General features: G+C 30.6%; 1 protein-coding gene, 1 long non-coding RNA gene and 1 pseudogene across 2 annotated transcripts; 2 read left to right on the top strand and 1 right to left on the bottom strand.

Moving 5' to 3' along the window:
• The first annotated feature begins 834 nt into the window (after positions 1–834).
• On the top strand, positions 835–4,111 carry LOC138340744 (uncharacterized; annotated as a pseudogene).
• A 321-nt stretch (positions 4,112–4,432) lies between these two features.
• LOC109119159 (uncharacterized) lies at positions 4,433–12,447 on the top strand. The gene is made up of 3 exons (XR_002026372.3): positions 4,433–7,162; positions 8,097–8,152; positions 8,229–12,447. It is a non-coding gene; the product is annotated as an uncharacterized lncRNA (long non-coding RNA).
• Positions 12,448–14,264: 1,817 nt separating this feature from the next.
• On the bottom strand, positions 14,265–15,703 carry LOC104644861 (heavy metal-associated isoprenylated plant protein 16-like). The gene is made up of 3 exons (XM_010315654.4): positions 15,568–15,703; positions 15,387–15,465; positions 14,265–14,715 (listed from the first exon to the last, which is right to left on the bottom strand). The coding sequence occupies exons 1-3, from the start codon at positions 15,571–15,573 to the stop codon at positions 14,324–14,326; spliced, it is 477 nt and encodes a 158-aa protein (XP_010313956.1). The 5' UTR covers positions 15,574–15,703; the 3' UTR covers positions 14,265–14,323.
• Between the last annotated feature and the right edge of the window lie 1,204 nt (positions 15,704–16,907).

Raw genomic sequence — 16,907 nt, 5'->3', positions numbered from 1 at the left:
GTCTTTTGAGGTTGTATCAGTCGATCGCTTTAAAGAAGGAGAATCTATCATCCAATCATGTATCTCTTCTTCTGCTTTAATGGTAGCAACGACGATACTCAAATATGGTTATCAATCCGGTAAAGGTTTGGGAGTATATTCGCAAGGAATCGTGGATCCCATTACTCTCTTAGGAAACCAAGGAACCAGTGCCCTTGGATACAAACAAAGCAAGAGAAATGGAGATAAAGATAAGAACCACAAAAGTATTGATTGGTCGTTACCACAACCGATTCCCAATATTTCTCATTCTTTTATCAAACCTTAGGGTCCAGAATTGAAAGATTCATTCACTCTTGAAGACATTGAAGAAGTTATTAAGGATCTCAGTCAGTTGTTTTGTGAAGTAAATTTGGTCCAAGTTGGTGAAGGTACAAGTCATGCCAATATGTAGCTCGTGGGCTCAGGTGTTGATTTAAACAATTGGGAAGCCACTCTTTTCTCAAAAGGAAGGAGTCGTGGTAGTTAGTTCTCTTTTGTATTTTGTTATTCTCAGGGTTGTGGCCCGAATAGCTCAAAGTATTTTGTTATTGTCAACACTTCTGTCCCTTTTTGATGTCAATGAAATGAAATTTCAGTTTCATAGTAAATTTTGTCTCCCCCCCCCCAATTAATTCTCATTCTCTATTTTTCAGTTCTATAAATGTCGGCTTTGATAACATGACATGCATGCGGAATTCAGTCCCTGATATCAAAGAGTTGTTTATTATTGAATCACCAAGTCAATAGGTGGAATATGATGAAGAAGAGGCTTTTAGGAAAATTAATAGGGAACTGGAACAGATTGAGCACAAACCAAAGTCTAATCTTAGTGAAACTGAGACAATCAATTTGGGAAGTTCTGAGGATGTTAAGGAACTAAAAATAAGTTTATAGATAAATCAGAAAATTAGAAGGGCAATAATACAACCTTTTGTTTGAATACAAAGATGTATTTGCTTGGTCTTATGATGACATGCCAGGTTTGAGTGTTGATTTAGTGGTTCATAAGTTGCCCATTTATCCTGATTTTCCACCCGTCCAACAGAAAAGAAAGAAATTCAAACTGGACATGAGTGAAAAAATCAAGGAATAAATAATGAAACAAATGAATGCAAAGGTGATCCAAGTTATTCGTTACACTACTTGGTTGGCAAATGTTGTTTCTGTGCCGAAAAAGGATGGAAAGATAAAAGTTTGTGTTGACCATCAAGATTTGAACAAGGCTAGTCCAAAAGACAACTTTCCATTGCCAAATATCCACATCCTAGTTGATAATTGAGCAAAACACGAGATGCAATCTTTTGTGGACTGTTATGCGGGGTATCATCAAATCTTGATAGATGAAGAGGACGCTGAGAAAATTGCTTTCACCACTCCATGGGGAACTTATTGCTACAGGGTCATGCCATTTGGTGTTAAAAATGTTGCGGCGACTTACATGAGGATTATGACCACCATGTTCCATGATATGATGCATAAAAAAATTGAAGTATACGTCTACGACGTAATCATCAAGTCTAAAACACAAGTTGATCATGTGCAAGATCTGAGAAATTCTTGGAAAGAGTGCGAAGATATGACCTCAAGCTTAATCCAGCAAAATGTGCATTCAGAGTTCCATTTGGTAAACTTGTGGGTTTTATTGTCAATAGAAGGGGAATCGAATTGGATCCCTCCAAAATAAAATCCATTCGAGATTTGCCATCCCCGAAAAATAAGAACGAAGTAATGAGTCTACTTGGGAGGTTGAACTACATCAGCAAGTTTATTGCTCATCTATAAACCAGATGTGATCCCATTTTCAAACTTCTGGAGAAGGATGTTGCTGTCAAATGGACAGAAGATTGTCAACAAGCTTTTGATAAAATCAAGGAGTATTTGTCCAACCCTCCCGTGTTGGTACCACCTGAACCTGACACACCTCTCTTTCTATATCTTTCAGTCACAGATAATTCCTTTCGATATATTCTCGGTCAACATGATGCTACAAGAAGGAAGGAGCATACTATCTACTACTTGAGCAAGAAATTCACTAGTTATGAGGTCAAGTACACCCTTTGGAAAGAACGTGTTGCGTTCTAACTTAGGTAGCTCAAAAGTTAAAGTATTACTTATTGTCCTACACAACTTACCTCATATCAAGGATGGATCGTTTAAAGTACATCTTTTAGAAGCCAATGTCAACTGGCAGACTCGCAAAATGGTAAATTTTGCTCACTGAATTCGACATTATATATGTCACTCGCACTGCAATGAAAGCCCAAGCTTTGGCAGAAAACCCAGTCAATGATGATTACAAACCATTGGATACATATTTTCCAGATGAAGAGATTGACTCAATTGAGGAAGTATGTTCAAATGGAAATCAAGCCTAGCAATTGTACTTTGATGCAGCAACCAACACAAAAGGCACAGGGATTGGGCAATTTTAATATCGCCCACAGGGCAACATTACCCTGCAACAGCTCGACTTCATTTCTTTTGTACAAATAACACGACTGAGTATGAAGCTTGTATAATGGGTCTAGATATGGCAATGGATTTGGGTGTGCAAGAATTAATTGTGTTGGGAGATTCTGATTTGCTTATCCGACAAGCTCAAGGCGAATGAAAAACTCGAGACCTCAAGATCCTTCCATACACAATGTGTGGAAGATCTTAGCAAAAGGTTCATGTATATCGAGTTTAGATACATCCCCGGGTTTCATAATGATTTGGTCGATGCCTTGGCTACTTTGGCCTCAATGCTTCCCTATCCTGGAAACACTTACATCACCCCATTAGAGATTCAAGTTCAGGACCAACATGGCTATTGTAATACAGTGGAAGAAGAACCTGATAGTGAGCCATGGAACTCAGACATCAAGAATTTTTTGAAGACAGAGAGATGCCCGAACATGCCAACAAAAGCCAAAAAAGAACTATTAGATGTCTGGCTAATGGTTTCTTTTTGAGTAGGCATGTTTTGTATAAATGAACTCCGAATCTGAATTTGTTGAGATGTGTGGATGCTGAAGAAGCCGAGAAAATTATGAATGAAGTGCACGCTGGGGTATGTAGACCACACATGAACGGATATGTCCTTACAAAAAAGATACTCCGGATGGGGTATTATTGGCTTCCCATGGAAAGGGATTGCTTTCACTTTGTGAAAAAATGTCATCAACGTCAAATCCATGGTGATCTGATTCATTCACCTCATTTAGGGTTGCACCCCATGGCTGCTCTTTGGCTCTTTGTTGCATGGGAAATGGATGTAATTGGACCAATTGAGCCAAAAGCCTCTAATGGACATTGATTCATTTTGGTTGCAATTGATTACTTCACCAAATGGGTGGAGGCGATAACTTTCAAAGCAGTCACTAAGAAGGCGGTCGTGGATTTGTTTCATTCAAACATTATTTGTCGATTTGGTAATCCCAAGATCTATCATCACAAATAATGTTGCGAACCTCAATAGTAATCTGATGAAGGAGGTATACGAGCAGTTCAAAATTGTGCATCACAATTCTACTCCATACCGACCAAAAGCCAACTGAGCTGTGGAGGCAGCCAACAAGAATATCAAAAAGATTCTCAGAAGGATAGTTCAAGGAACTAGACAATGGCATGAAAAGCTGCCTTTTGCACTTTTAGGATCTCGCACAATAGTGCGCACCTCGATTGCTGCAACTCCTTATTTGCTGGTGTATGGAACTGAGGTTGTGATTCCAGTGAAAGTCGAAATTCCATCTCTTCAAATTATTGTCAAGGCTGAAATTGAAGATACTGAATGGGTCAAAATCCGACTAGAGAAACTCGCATTAATAGACAAGAAACGATTGACGGTTGTCTATTTTGGTCAGCTTTATCAGCAAAGGATGGCTTGTGCGTACAACAAAAAGGTGCACCCAAGACACTTTGAAGAAGGTCAACTGGTCTTAAAGCGCATTCTCCCGCACGAAGAAGAAGTCAAGGGAAAGTTTGCCCCAAAGTAGCAAGGTCCATATCTTATCAAGGAAGTATTGTCCAGAGGAGCCCTGCACCTTACTGATGTGGAAGGAAAAAACATGGGCATAATTGTTAATGCAGATTCTGTCAAAAGATACTACATCTAATGCATTCTAAGGTTCTGCGACAAGTTTGGGGTTGAAAGAACAAAGGCATCTCTTCAAAAAAAATCTCTCTTTGAAAATTTTGAACTACGTTTGACCTGATTCCGAAAGGATACGTAGGCAACCCTTTAGGGGTTCGGTCGTATAAAAAAATAAGTTTTCCAGTATTTACAGAAATTAGGGCATTGTTTTAGTTTTTTTTTATATAGAATAATGTCAATTGTAATTCTGTTTATTCTGGCAACCAACTTTTTGATCAAATCTGAAAATGATAGTAATCATCAAAGGCAACATCGAAAAAAAACTTATGGGTGAAAACCCTGGGGGGTACCATAAGTAACTAAAAAAAATTAGAGAGTCTTATCGGTGAAAACTTTCATAGGCATCATGAGACGAAAAAATAATAATAAAATCTTATAGGTGAAAATCCAACGGTCACCTTAAGATAAAGGGAGAGAACATCATGAATAAAATCTGCAAAGATGATCATTTCTCGACACCTCTGCATAAAAGTTACATAGATCAATTGACGATGACTCAGATTTTGAGAACTAAAAAACTCAAACGGATCAGGGGGCAAGTCCAAGTGCATGTCATGGTTCAATCAAAGTCGACATATGCCTCCAGATAAGTTCTCTTTCTCATTTTCAAAGGAATATCCTTCATTAAGTTTATAGTCTTCTTGATCCAATCTTTGATACTCTTGAGTTTGACATTTGTTTTTTTCTCTTTTCGATATATTCTATTCACAAAATAAAGTAAAGAGTGCAAAGCTTACTATGGGTTCCCAAAAGTAAAGTTGAGTATCTGAGTTGACAAGCCATCAAGCAAGGACTAAAAAACAAAATCTTCACTGAAAATTCATGAAGGTCATCATTGTTTGGGACATCACTCGCACCATGATAGTTGGTAGTACCAAAAGATCAAGGCTCCTGATAACAAAGAGGGAGCTTCAAAGGTTGCTTAACCAAGGAGTTAGATTAGAGTTAGAGAAATTGGTCGTGAGTATGGTCAATTCGTTGGAGAACCAAGGCCACAAACCAACCACCACTTTAAACTAACAATTTTCTCTTACATTTGCTCAACACAGAAACAAAAAAGAAATGCAGGGTTACAAGTCAAAAAGGAAACATCACAAAAAAAAAAAAGATCTCCAAAGTCTTCAAATGTTTGGTGTTTCATCTCATGCTACTCGCATTTTTTCCTATCAATGCGAGAGTTTCGGGAAATATGCTCCAATCTGAATTACATGCAATACGTGCACGTCCTTTATTCATGGGCAATACGCACCATCCTTTGTTCATGTGCAATACGCACCTCTCTGAATTTCGTGCAATACGAACCAATTTGAATTCCGTGCAACAAGCACACATCCTTTATTCATGGGCAATACGCATCATCCTGTGTTCATGTGCAATACTCACCAGTCTAAATTCTATGCAATACGCACCAATTGGAAATTATGTGCAATATGCATCAATATGAATTTTGTGCAATAGACACACAATCCTTTATTCATGGGCAATACGCACCATCCTTTGTTCATGTGCAATACGCACCTGTCTGAATTTCATGCAATACGAACCAATCTGAATTTCGTGCAACAAGCACACATCCTTTATTCATGGGCAATATGCACCATCTTGTGTTCATGTGCAATACGCACCAGTCTGAATTTCGTACGATACGCATCAATCTGAATTTATGTGTAGTGCGCAGCAGTCCTTATTCACATGCAATCCAGATCATTTCTCTATTCATGGGCAATACGCACCATATGCATATTTGGAGCAATGCGCACTAACATTCATAGGTTATACACACCCTATTCGCATTTTGGGGATTCATCCAATCATAGGACAATGCATCTTATTTGGAACTCTCGGGGTAACATGCCTCACTTAACCTATTCATTCTAGGGTTATACTTTCTAGTTCAAGATTCTCATTTGTTTTCTTCTTTTATAAAGGAAACATATTCTTCATGGGTTCTTCATTTTATGATCTTGAGTGTTGAGTTTCAACAACCAACTCAAGTTAAAACATGCACTTAAGAATGACCCACCAGCCGCCAAGACAACATGAAGATCGATCTCAAAGATAATGCACGGAGCAAGTGAAAGATCTAGACAAGATCCTAAGAAGATACATCAATTAGGGATCTTGTAACATTTATAAGTAGAGATACATAGTTCTCTAACTCTTTTCATTGTAACTATAGGCAGTAGATGATGACAAGCAATATGAAGCAATCTTTTGGCCACGCTTCTGATAGTTTCGGTTATCAAAGTTACTCGAACTACACTGATCTGATTTCCTTTTAATCAAGGATATGTAGGCAACCTCTGAAGCAAGATTCGGTCATCTTTTACAAAATGGACTCATCGGAGTTTGAAAAAGTCAAAAATTAGCCACTTCGTTCACTTTCTTTGCTTGAAAACTCTTCATGTTTCCAAGCAAAGAGGGGCATGTTGTGAACACCTAATTTTTAACGTGTTTATTTTACTCCTATAATATTTTAGTAAGGAATTTTATTTTTATTATTTTATTGGCTCAAATGACCCAATTTTATTTAAATTGTGCTGATTTATATCAATTCTGATGGCCTAATTGATTTTGACCCGGTCAATAGAAATGGTCAAGATTGAATCTCAATCATTCATGATATTTTGATCCACGAGCTATTATTGGACCAAAAAAAATACAAAAATCCAAAAAATTAGCATTTTTTTTATTTTTCTTCCTCCCCTTACTACCATGCCGTCGGCCGGCCACCGCTGCCGCCACCACCTTTTTGGCCGGAAAAAATCTTTAAAATTTTACCATCCTTTCACCCTCCTCTACCTAAATCTACAATCGTTTCATCCATATCTATAGTCAAACTCCGTAGATCTAAGGGAAAACCAAGTATGAATTTTCACTTTTTTCCTTAAATTTATAAAGTTCCGGTCATTTTCCATCCCAAACCCTTTACATAAATGTGTAGAGCTCTTCAAGGGCTATCATTTGATATAAATTTTAAGTTCAAAATCCGTCAAAAAAATTTCGGTAAAGTTTTCCTGCTACCTTCATTTACCCGGAAGTCATGTTAATTTCCCCCCATCTCAATCTTTATTCAAATTCATCATTATCTTTTTTCGTTTGACCATATAAGTCGTTTGATGTCAGATTTGTGTTATTAATGTTCTTTAAGTTTATCATGTTAATGTTGCTTGAAGTATTATTAGTTTTTTTTAAATTCAATTTATGTTTATTATTTTTTATTTTTTTTACTTTTTTCTGCATTATTTTATTGTGTTTGATCTTTTAAATTGTTTAGATGTTTAGATTTTATGTTAGTGGGTCAATTTGTTTGGGTCTTGATGAAATGGGTCAACATTTGGCCTTATTTTAGATTTTTTTTAGATGACCCATCAGCTATTATTCAAACAATGAATAAAAAAGAGAAATTTAACTAACTAGTCCAAAAAAAAATTATTTAGTGATAATATCTATACTTTAATAATATTAGTAAACATGTCAAAAATGTCATTATTTTAAAAATAAATAATTATTCTGATATTATTAATATTTTTTCTCTCATTATTTACACCTTTTTTTTCTCTCTTATAGATTACACATTTTCCAATATTTATGTAATTGAATAGATATTAATGTCATTTTATTTTTTCTTTCTCTTTTCTTAAGCTTATCAATTTTTCTATCTTACTTTCTTTCTAATCGAATCCGCAGATTTTTCTCTCTTTTTTTACAATTCTTTTCAATTTCTCTCTCTAACATTCTTCCAAATCAATTCCATAGATTTTCGATTCAATATATTAATATTTTCTATTATTCTCATTTAATTTCGTTGCAAGATTTGATTTGAAAATTAACATTGATTTGGGTATTATGTTTTTCAGATTTCTTATTTATTTACTTACTGATTTTAATTTTTTTTTAATTTTTTTTGTTTTGTTGTTGTTCTTAAAACATTTTTTAGGGTTTGAGACTACATAATTCTCTCTTCAATTGACGTTTTCAAGAGAATTACTAGAGGTATTGGACAAAATAATCAAAGTTCTTCCGGTTTTCCATTATTTAATTTTTTTCACTCAAGAAATAAAAAATGTAGGTTCCGCTTCTAAATCTAAGGAGGATATAAGATGGGGAAAATGCCTGAATCCGTCGATGTGCAAAATCCCACACAAATTCATAACCATGAAGTTGAAGAAGACCAATTTGTTGGAGAAGAGGTTTTTTTTTTGCATGTTTTGTGTCTTGCATGTTTAGTTTGATTTGTTTAGTAATTTTTGAAATTCAAAAAAATTCATGTTACAATGTGTTTGGAAGTGTATATGGAATTTTTATTATGTTATAGTTAGTACTTATTTTTGTATTTCATATATTTAGTGTATTTTTTGTTCTGTTTTTTTTTTTTTTGTTAGTTATGTCAATGTAACACATTATATGAGTTTGATTGTGTATATTTTATAGTTTTGATGTTTTTTGTATTCATAGATTTGGAAGTGTATATTGAATTTTGTTGTTGTTTTAGTCAGTATGTATTTTTTTATTTCATTATTTTATTGTATTTTGTATCCATAGATTTGGAATTGTATTTCATATATTTAATTCATTTTGTATTCTATTTTTTTTTATAGTTATGTCAATGTACCACAGTTAGTATTTATTTTTGTATTCATAAATTTAGAAGTATTTATTGAATTTTGATACTGTTTTAGTCTGTATGTATTTTTACAATCAATAGTTGTATTCATTCAAAAATTGTGTTGCATTGTTTCTGAATTTGACATTTTTTTCTAAGTTGTATTTATTCTAAAGGTATGTCTACTAGTTATGTATTTTATTTAAGAATGAGTACACCAAATATTCAATTATTTCTTTTCAATTTTATATTTCATTCACTTTTTCATCATACTAATTTTTTGTATTTTATACATTATTATACAAAATTCTAAATAAAAATTAGAATAAATAGAAATAAAAATAAAATACAGAAAAGATTTTTAAAGAAAAAAATAACAATATAGGAAAAAAAATATAAAAATACAAATATAGTTCTTAAATGACTATATAGATAAATTCGGCATACCTATTGAAATGAATACAAACTAACAAAAAACTATGATAAATATAAATAGAATATATTGTGGAATGAATATAATTTTAAAAAAGAAAAAATTCTGGAAAAAAAAGAACAAAATTTAAATTTTATTTGAAAATGTAACTGATGAGAAAATTAAGGATCCCTACCTTTTTTTTAAATATTCTTTCCTTTGATTTTCTCCCTTTTGTTATTAAATAATTATATTCTTTAAATAAAAACAAATAATAAAAACATAAATAAGATACATAACAAACTAAAATTTGACATTTTTATTAAATATTGAAAGTGTTGCTAATGAACCCTCTTAAATGTTAAATATTTTGACATTTCGAAATTTTTTTCTAAAAGAAATGGGTCGTCTACATGACATTTGGGCATTTTATTTTCAGATGACTCATTAACTATTATTCAAACAATGAATAAAAGAAATGGATCATCTAAATGACATTTGAGCCTATTATTTTCTGATGACCCATATAACTCTATATTCGATTGATGAATAAAGTAAATGGGTCATCTAAAATAGCAAATGAATCATTCAATTAATCTGATTTTTCTTAAAATAAAAATAAACAAAAATCATTAGCCATCTTGGGTGTTACCTTGGGAAAATAAAGAGTCCAATGCATGCATTGACTATTAAGTTTTCAAGAAAAATTGGAGGTTTAATGTTGAACACCTATTTAAACCCCTTTCTTTTTCCATTTTTTTAAAAGAGAGAGAGAGAGAGAAAGATAGAAAGAAAATTGCAAGAAAAAAAAAACTTTTAAAAAAATTTCTTCTTCTTAAAAAAAAAAGAAGATATTTCTCTTGAGTTGTCTTGAGAATTCAATTGAATTTGCTTCTATTATTTGTTTGTCATCAACTCTAGGTATTTCTTTTTACATTTCAATGTAATCTTGAATTAATGTTTATGCTCTTTCTTTTTTTTGAAAAATTGTTGATTTTTTATGCTAAGTTTATTATGATTCTCGTATGATTATATTTATCCTTATGTTATTTAGTTTGTATATTTTTATTATTTTATTCTATAGTATTTCTCATATGATTTTGTTTATTATTATGTACATATATATTATTAATCATATTTAATTTAAATGTTAGCTTTAGTAAGTAAAAAAAGTAAAATAAATAAATAAAATATAACAATCGCAATTTTTTAGGTTTTTGATAACTTTCTTTTTGAAAAACGAACTTAAGAAAAAAATAAACATAAAAATGTAAAACTAGTCATTTTTGCAAAAGGGTTTAATCTGATCATTTTTGCAACAAAAGAAAAATATAAATTCAGTTATTTCTGCAAAAAATATAAATCTGGTTATTTCTGCCAAAAAAAAGTATGTAAATATGGTTTTTTTTCAAAAAAATAAAATAAAAATAAAATTCTCTTAAATAAATATTTGAATTGACTATTAAAGTAAAAATACAAATTTGACTAATTTGACTTAATAATCTAACAATTAGAAAAATTGTTATTTTGCAATCTTCTATCAAATAAGTCAAGGAGTGTCATTTTATATAAAAAATTTTTTTTTATCAAATTGGTTATTTCTTAAATTTTTATCAACATAAAAAAAAAATTAAAACTAGTATATCATTAGTTTAAAAAAGTGTTTAATTGTAATTTTGTAATAGTTTTTTTTTGTTTTTCTTCTTTTGTTGTCATTGTCTAGTAGTAAAACTTAATTGTCTATTTTTTTTTTCTTTTGGTAAAACAATAAATATAAATGCTAGAAATTTTTTAATAATAATAAATAAATAAATACTAATCATTTCTTGTTCTATATGTTAGCACCATTTTCTTCTATTCATTTTTATCATTATTTTTTATAAAAAATTGAATAATTAATTATTGTGTTTTTTCTTTAAAAAATAAAATAAAACTTCAAATACCATCATGTGTTCGGTTACGATCCTTGGTGTGTATTCTTTTCTTAAAAAAGGTGTTGTGTGCGGTTACGCTCTTAGGCCAATCAATTTTTTTAAAAAAATAGTAATTAATACAATTTTTCCCTTTTATCCAAAATAAGTAAATAAATTATTTTAATCAATTATAAGTTAGTAAAACGACCGTGCTATAACCAAAGGACTCGGGGCTGCCTCATACCTTTGTCCGGTCAATAGAATTCCTTACTCAATCTCTATTTTTCGTAGACCAAAACAAAAAAAAGAGTTTTTTTTTAATTTAAACTAACAATTATCTAGTGACTTGAACACCTAAAAAAACTCAATTTCAAGTGGCGACTCTATAAAAAAATAAAAATATATTTTTTTTTCTAAAACCCGTCATATCCTCAACAATCGTAAAAAATAAAAGTGGTGTGACATCTCCAATCAACACAATCCTATTGTCTTTTGTAACAAGGAGGACAAGCCTATATGGACACTTTCACACACGGTAAAGTTCACTATGGGATCTGCATTGAGGGAGCTGAGACAAGAAAGGATCCCAAACAACACGGACAGTAGACTGTGGCACCAAAACATACCTTTCAAGATGTCTTTTATTACAAGTTTTTTACAGACCAAAGGATTGGGAGGTTTGGGATCCCAATGAATCCAAAATGCTACTGTTGTGACTCAAACAGAGTGGTCACTGACCTTGAATTAGTGGATCATTTGTTTTGTCTTGCGGACTTTGCTAAGAAAAAATGTGTTTTATTTTGCCCTCTAGGCATAAGCACCCACAATATCAATTTGAGATTCACTCTACTAAATTAAAGGGCTCACTAATATGATCTTGTATAGAGTTTGAGATGTCAAACTCAACTTGTAACTTTTTGCACTCCAAGATTAATTATTGCCTATTTTATTGAAACCCCATCATGGTGTATACATTCTTGGATGATTCGCTTGTTTAGTGGATGGTAACTAGGATATGCTAGAGAGGAGTTTTATAATGGCCCTTGTTTAACCTATATTTGAGTTTTATGTACGTGTGTAATTTGTGGTAGATAAATGATTGTCGTTAATAAGTGATATAGTTGTGTTGGATTGTAGTGGATATGTATGGGATGTCTAATAAGTACTAGGATGATTTTTCCGATTTGTGTGTGTCATTTTGCGCACTGATCTTTTATGTATCATTCTAATTTTATCGGATGTCTTTGGATGGGCTTTGCAATGTGCGATCCTGATCTAATCAAAGCTTTAATGTGAACTTCAGATATTGTGTGGAAAATCAAAAAAAAAAATTACTCTCTCTGTCTCATTTTATGTGGCAACATTTGATCGAGCACGGACTTTAAGAAATAAAGAATACTTTAAAATATTAACCAAATAGCCTTTCAAAAAAGTAAATTCACTTTTCTCTTTCCTCATAAATATATTAGAGTAGTATAATTTAATTAAGTGGGACCAACAAGGGTAAAAAATGAATTGTATCTTTAAATACTTATTATAGAAGGAAATGTGACATTTTTTTTAGACTAACCAAAAAGAAAATTATGTCACATAAAATGGAAAGAAAGGAGTATAATGATAAAGCGATAGATAATTGAACAGCCTGTGAGTGTAAGAAATGGATTAGTAATGGTTAAACTTATAAAAGGGTATTCTACTTATAATGAACTTAAATAAAAATCTATACATAGAATGGTTAAAAAATAAGAATATAATATTATATAATATAAAGAGTGTTAGAAAGATGGAGGATTAAAAATGACAAAGGTAAAAACAGATTTTGCATAGGATAGTGGGGGAAAATGATTATTTCTCAAAGTTGAGGAGGGAGTTTGTTTTTATACCAAAATTTTGGGGTTTGAATGATTTTCAGTCATATAAGGGGTGTAAATATCTGATGTAAAAATACATAGAGAATATCCAAAATTAAATCATATTATAGGAATATTTATTGTAACTAACCCTTAAAAACTAATGGGAATATATATGTTAATATCCCTCTTCTGAGGCAAGAATCGTGTTGGAGCTGCCAATCATTAAAAGTATAAAATATATATTAAAGAAAGGCACCCCCTACCCCTACAACCCCCCCCCCTAATTATTTGAAATTGTTAAATATTCATATGGGAAATTAATAATGAAGTAGTTAGAAATATTTGTAAGTATGACCTATTAAACATTCTTGAGTTTCATTGGAAAAACTAACAACCATGATATTGACATAAATCATAGTTGGGGAAAGTCAAACAAGGAAAGAATATCATACATTGGAAAATGTGTGTGTGGGGTGGGTGGATATCTATCAACGAGTAGAACGAACATTTTATATTTTTTTTTAAATTCCATGAATATAATTCGCATATATATAGTTGAGATGCATGTATGTTGTTATATGTATGTTGATATATGTGTAACTGATGAATGAACACAAATAATTCATTACTTTAAGTTTCTAATAATGTAAACTATTATAATAACAATTCAAACTTAGTATTAATGATTACATTAAATCATAGTTGGTCTTCCTTTAGAAAAAAAAAAAAGAGGGATGGAAAGTGACCAAGAAAAAGTTAGTTGACAAATAGATCGTGAAAAAAAGTGAGATTTTTTTTAGCAGCTAGTTAAAGTTTTTTAAAAAAATTAAGTTCCATTACTTCGTAAATTTTGATTGTGAATTTCAATATAGAAGTTTTAACTTTTTTTGGTATATAATCTATATATTTAAAAATGAAGTTAAAAGTATTATAAATCACAACAATTAACAATTTAAAATGTATATAAGAAATTTCTCATCAAAGATAAATTTTGTAGACTCAAGATTCCAATTGCATGTCAAATAAATTGAGACGAAAAAAATATCTAAATAGTTTTATTACTTTCGTATTCAAAATAATAATTTTTCAATTTTTCTCATATTTGATCTAATAAAAAAATTGAAAAATATTTTCTACAGATAAATAAATATCTTAAAAACTGAAAAATGACTTTCTACGTAAAATAACAAACTTCACAGGTGATACTCAACATTGACTGCATTCTCTAGATGACCCTTAAATACATCTTATCTTCATAACGATTGACATGTTGTGTTTTAATATAAAAAGACAGTGCGAGCTTTGTTATATCGAAATTATAGGATAGTAAAAATGCCCTTGCATGTAAATGCAATATAGTTGAGCATCCTTTTATTTGAGGAATCAAAAAATAGAGCAAGATGGATTATAATTATCATAAACAGGTTGGCATACAGGATAATATTGTACACATGGAGGGTTTGGTGGACAATATGGTGGGCAAGATGGTGGACAACATGGTGGACAACAATCACAACATGATTTGCAACACTTTTCTTTTTCTTCTTTGCATTCTTTTTTCTTCTTTGCTTCTTCTTCCTTTTTCTTCTTTTCTTCTGCTTCCTTCTTCTTCTTTGCTTCTTCTTCAGGATTGGGAGGTTTCACTTCTTCAACACTCACAATGTTAGCACACCTAAACCTCCTCTTTATGCACTTCATCAATGCAAATGAATCAACCCCTTCTCCTATCACAATCAAATGGCCTTTTCCCTTATCTACATTCACCGACGTAACACCTGCGTCGTTTGATTAGACACAAAATCTTTGAATACGTTTGAATTTATGATAAAAGGAGAGAATTTTAAAGTTAAAAGTTTATTTAAACAGACTAAAATGAAAAATGTGTCACGATTAAAAAAAATTACTCCCTCCGTCCACTTTTTGTTGTTATGTTGAGTTTTTCGAAAGTCAATATGATTAATTTGCAAAACTAAATTATATTATATTAATTTGATATATTGAATAAAAAAATTAAATAGTCAAAAGCAATACAAGAAGTACTATAAATTGCAAATTTTCACATATTAATATGATTAAAAAATACATTATTTGACTCTGTAATAAAAAACTTTTAATAATTAAAAGTAGATAAAAAAAAGTATTCATTATGAAATTGGCCGGTCAATAATATTGCTAAATCTACTAATCAAGAAGGAAATGATGTTTACATGAAAATAAAAGAATCTAGAATGAATACTATTGAAGAATATGTGAAAAATAAAAAAATGGCTTTAATTTATGATCAGATGAATGAATCGATAAAAGCTCATATGAAAAGTTAGTTTGACTTTTCGATGATTTTTCGATTTCATACAAACAAAATACACAAAATCATTTCAAATTTAAAGACTTTGATCATCGAATATTCAAATTTAATTTAGGGATTTAATTATAAAAAAAAACCAACCACATATAGTTACAGCCATCTGCATTGCCTTTGATATGCACCTATCACTGCTGACTGGGATATCAATCACAATTTTTTTCTGTATAACAAATTAACCTTAGATTAGCCATAGACAAAAAAAGAAAACAAAAACATACAATTAATCCTAGCAATATTTAATCTTTCTTTTTTTTCAACTTACCTTCATGTTCAATGCTATATATATTTTTGGAGCTTTGTATAGGAATCAAATAAGGCAAAAGTGGCCTATATATATAAGAGATGTTTAACATATATAATATTTAAGACATGGATGTATGTACTAATCATTATCCAAGAAGCCTATACGCTAAACAACTACTACCCCATGTATTTTAATAGATAAAAGTCAAATGCAAATTTTCTTTCTCAATCATATAATTTAGGGAAAATTATATGTTTAAACAAACATGTATTATTTTGATTATATTAGTCATTATATTTATAGTTTAGATAATTATCACGCCATCAATATTTAGTTACGTGGACTGGGGTCTCGAATTTGTATAATATAATAATTTGTGTAATATTTGTATAATGTAATTTAACATAATATAATTTGTATAATTGTTTAAAGTTCAGATGTTTGTGTTTGCGTAACTTTGTTATTTCAAGTTAATACAAAAATGACTCAATTATACAAACGTGTCCGTGAATTATACAATTCACCAGCGAATTATATGGTAGTTTAAACTATAGTTACAACCTATAAATATGCAAACTATAGCTATGGAGCATAACCAAGTTAAGAATAGTGGCTACTTGAAAAAATTTCTCAATAATTTACGCTATTCGATTTAATTTTTTTATTTTTATTTGACTCCGGATAAAGTTTAAAATAAATAAAAGACTTTTAGATTTTATTATTTAAAATTAAAAATGTGTAAATTATATCAAAATGTTATTTAATTAAATTTTAATTAAAAATCTTAAGTATATCGTGTAAAATGACGAGGGTAAAGAAAAACAAATTACAATAGAAGGAAATAATATAACTTGTTAGCACATTAATGATCGATCGGTGTGATGCTTATTATTAAAAAAGAATAATAGGACACATAAAATAAGATCGATCAATGTAAAGTTTATTCATAATTAAATATGATTTTTATAAAAATATAATTTAAGGAATAATTTGTTGCCAAGTAACCTCACTGAAGTAATACCTCAACCTGCTATTTATTACCTTAATTAAGTAGGGGATAAAATATCAACTAGGGAACTCCAAAAGTCTTCTTAATTAACTAATAAAATTCTATGATAAAGTATTTTATCTCACATACTTGAAAAAGATATAACAACGTTATTAGCATACTAATAATTAACCACATAAAAATCAAAGAATATGGGAGCAAAAAAGAGAAAAAAGTTGTACATTGGAAAATCAATATTCCTGAATAGGTTTTATGTTGTGTGATTTAAATTTAGTTGAAACTCCGATATAACCTTTTGAATACTATTATCGTGGCTTCTAAAAATTTTATTTGAGTGAATTTTGAATTT

The sequence above is a fragment of the Solanum lycopersicum genome, chromosome 12 (genome assembly GCF_036512215.1).
Source record: "Solanum lycopersicum chromosome 12, SLM_r2.1".
NCBI classification, from domain to species: Eukaryota; Viridiplantae; Streptophyta; class Magnoliopsida; order Solanales; family Solanaceae; genus Solanum; species Solanum lycopersicum.
The sequence above is the reverse complement of the archived record's forward strand: the minus strand, read 5'-3'. Positions and strand labels throughout refer to the sequence as shown.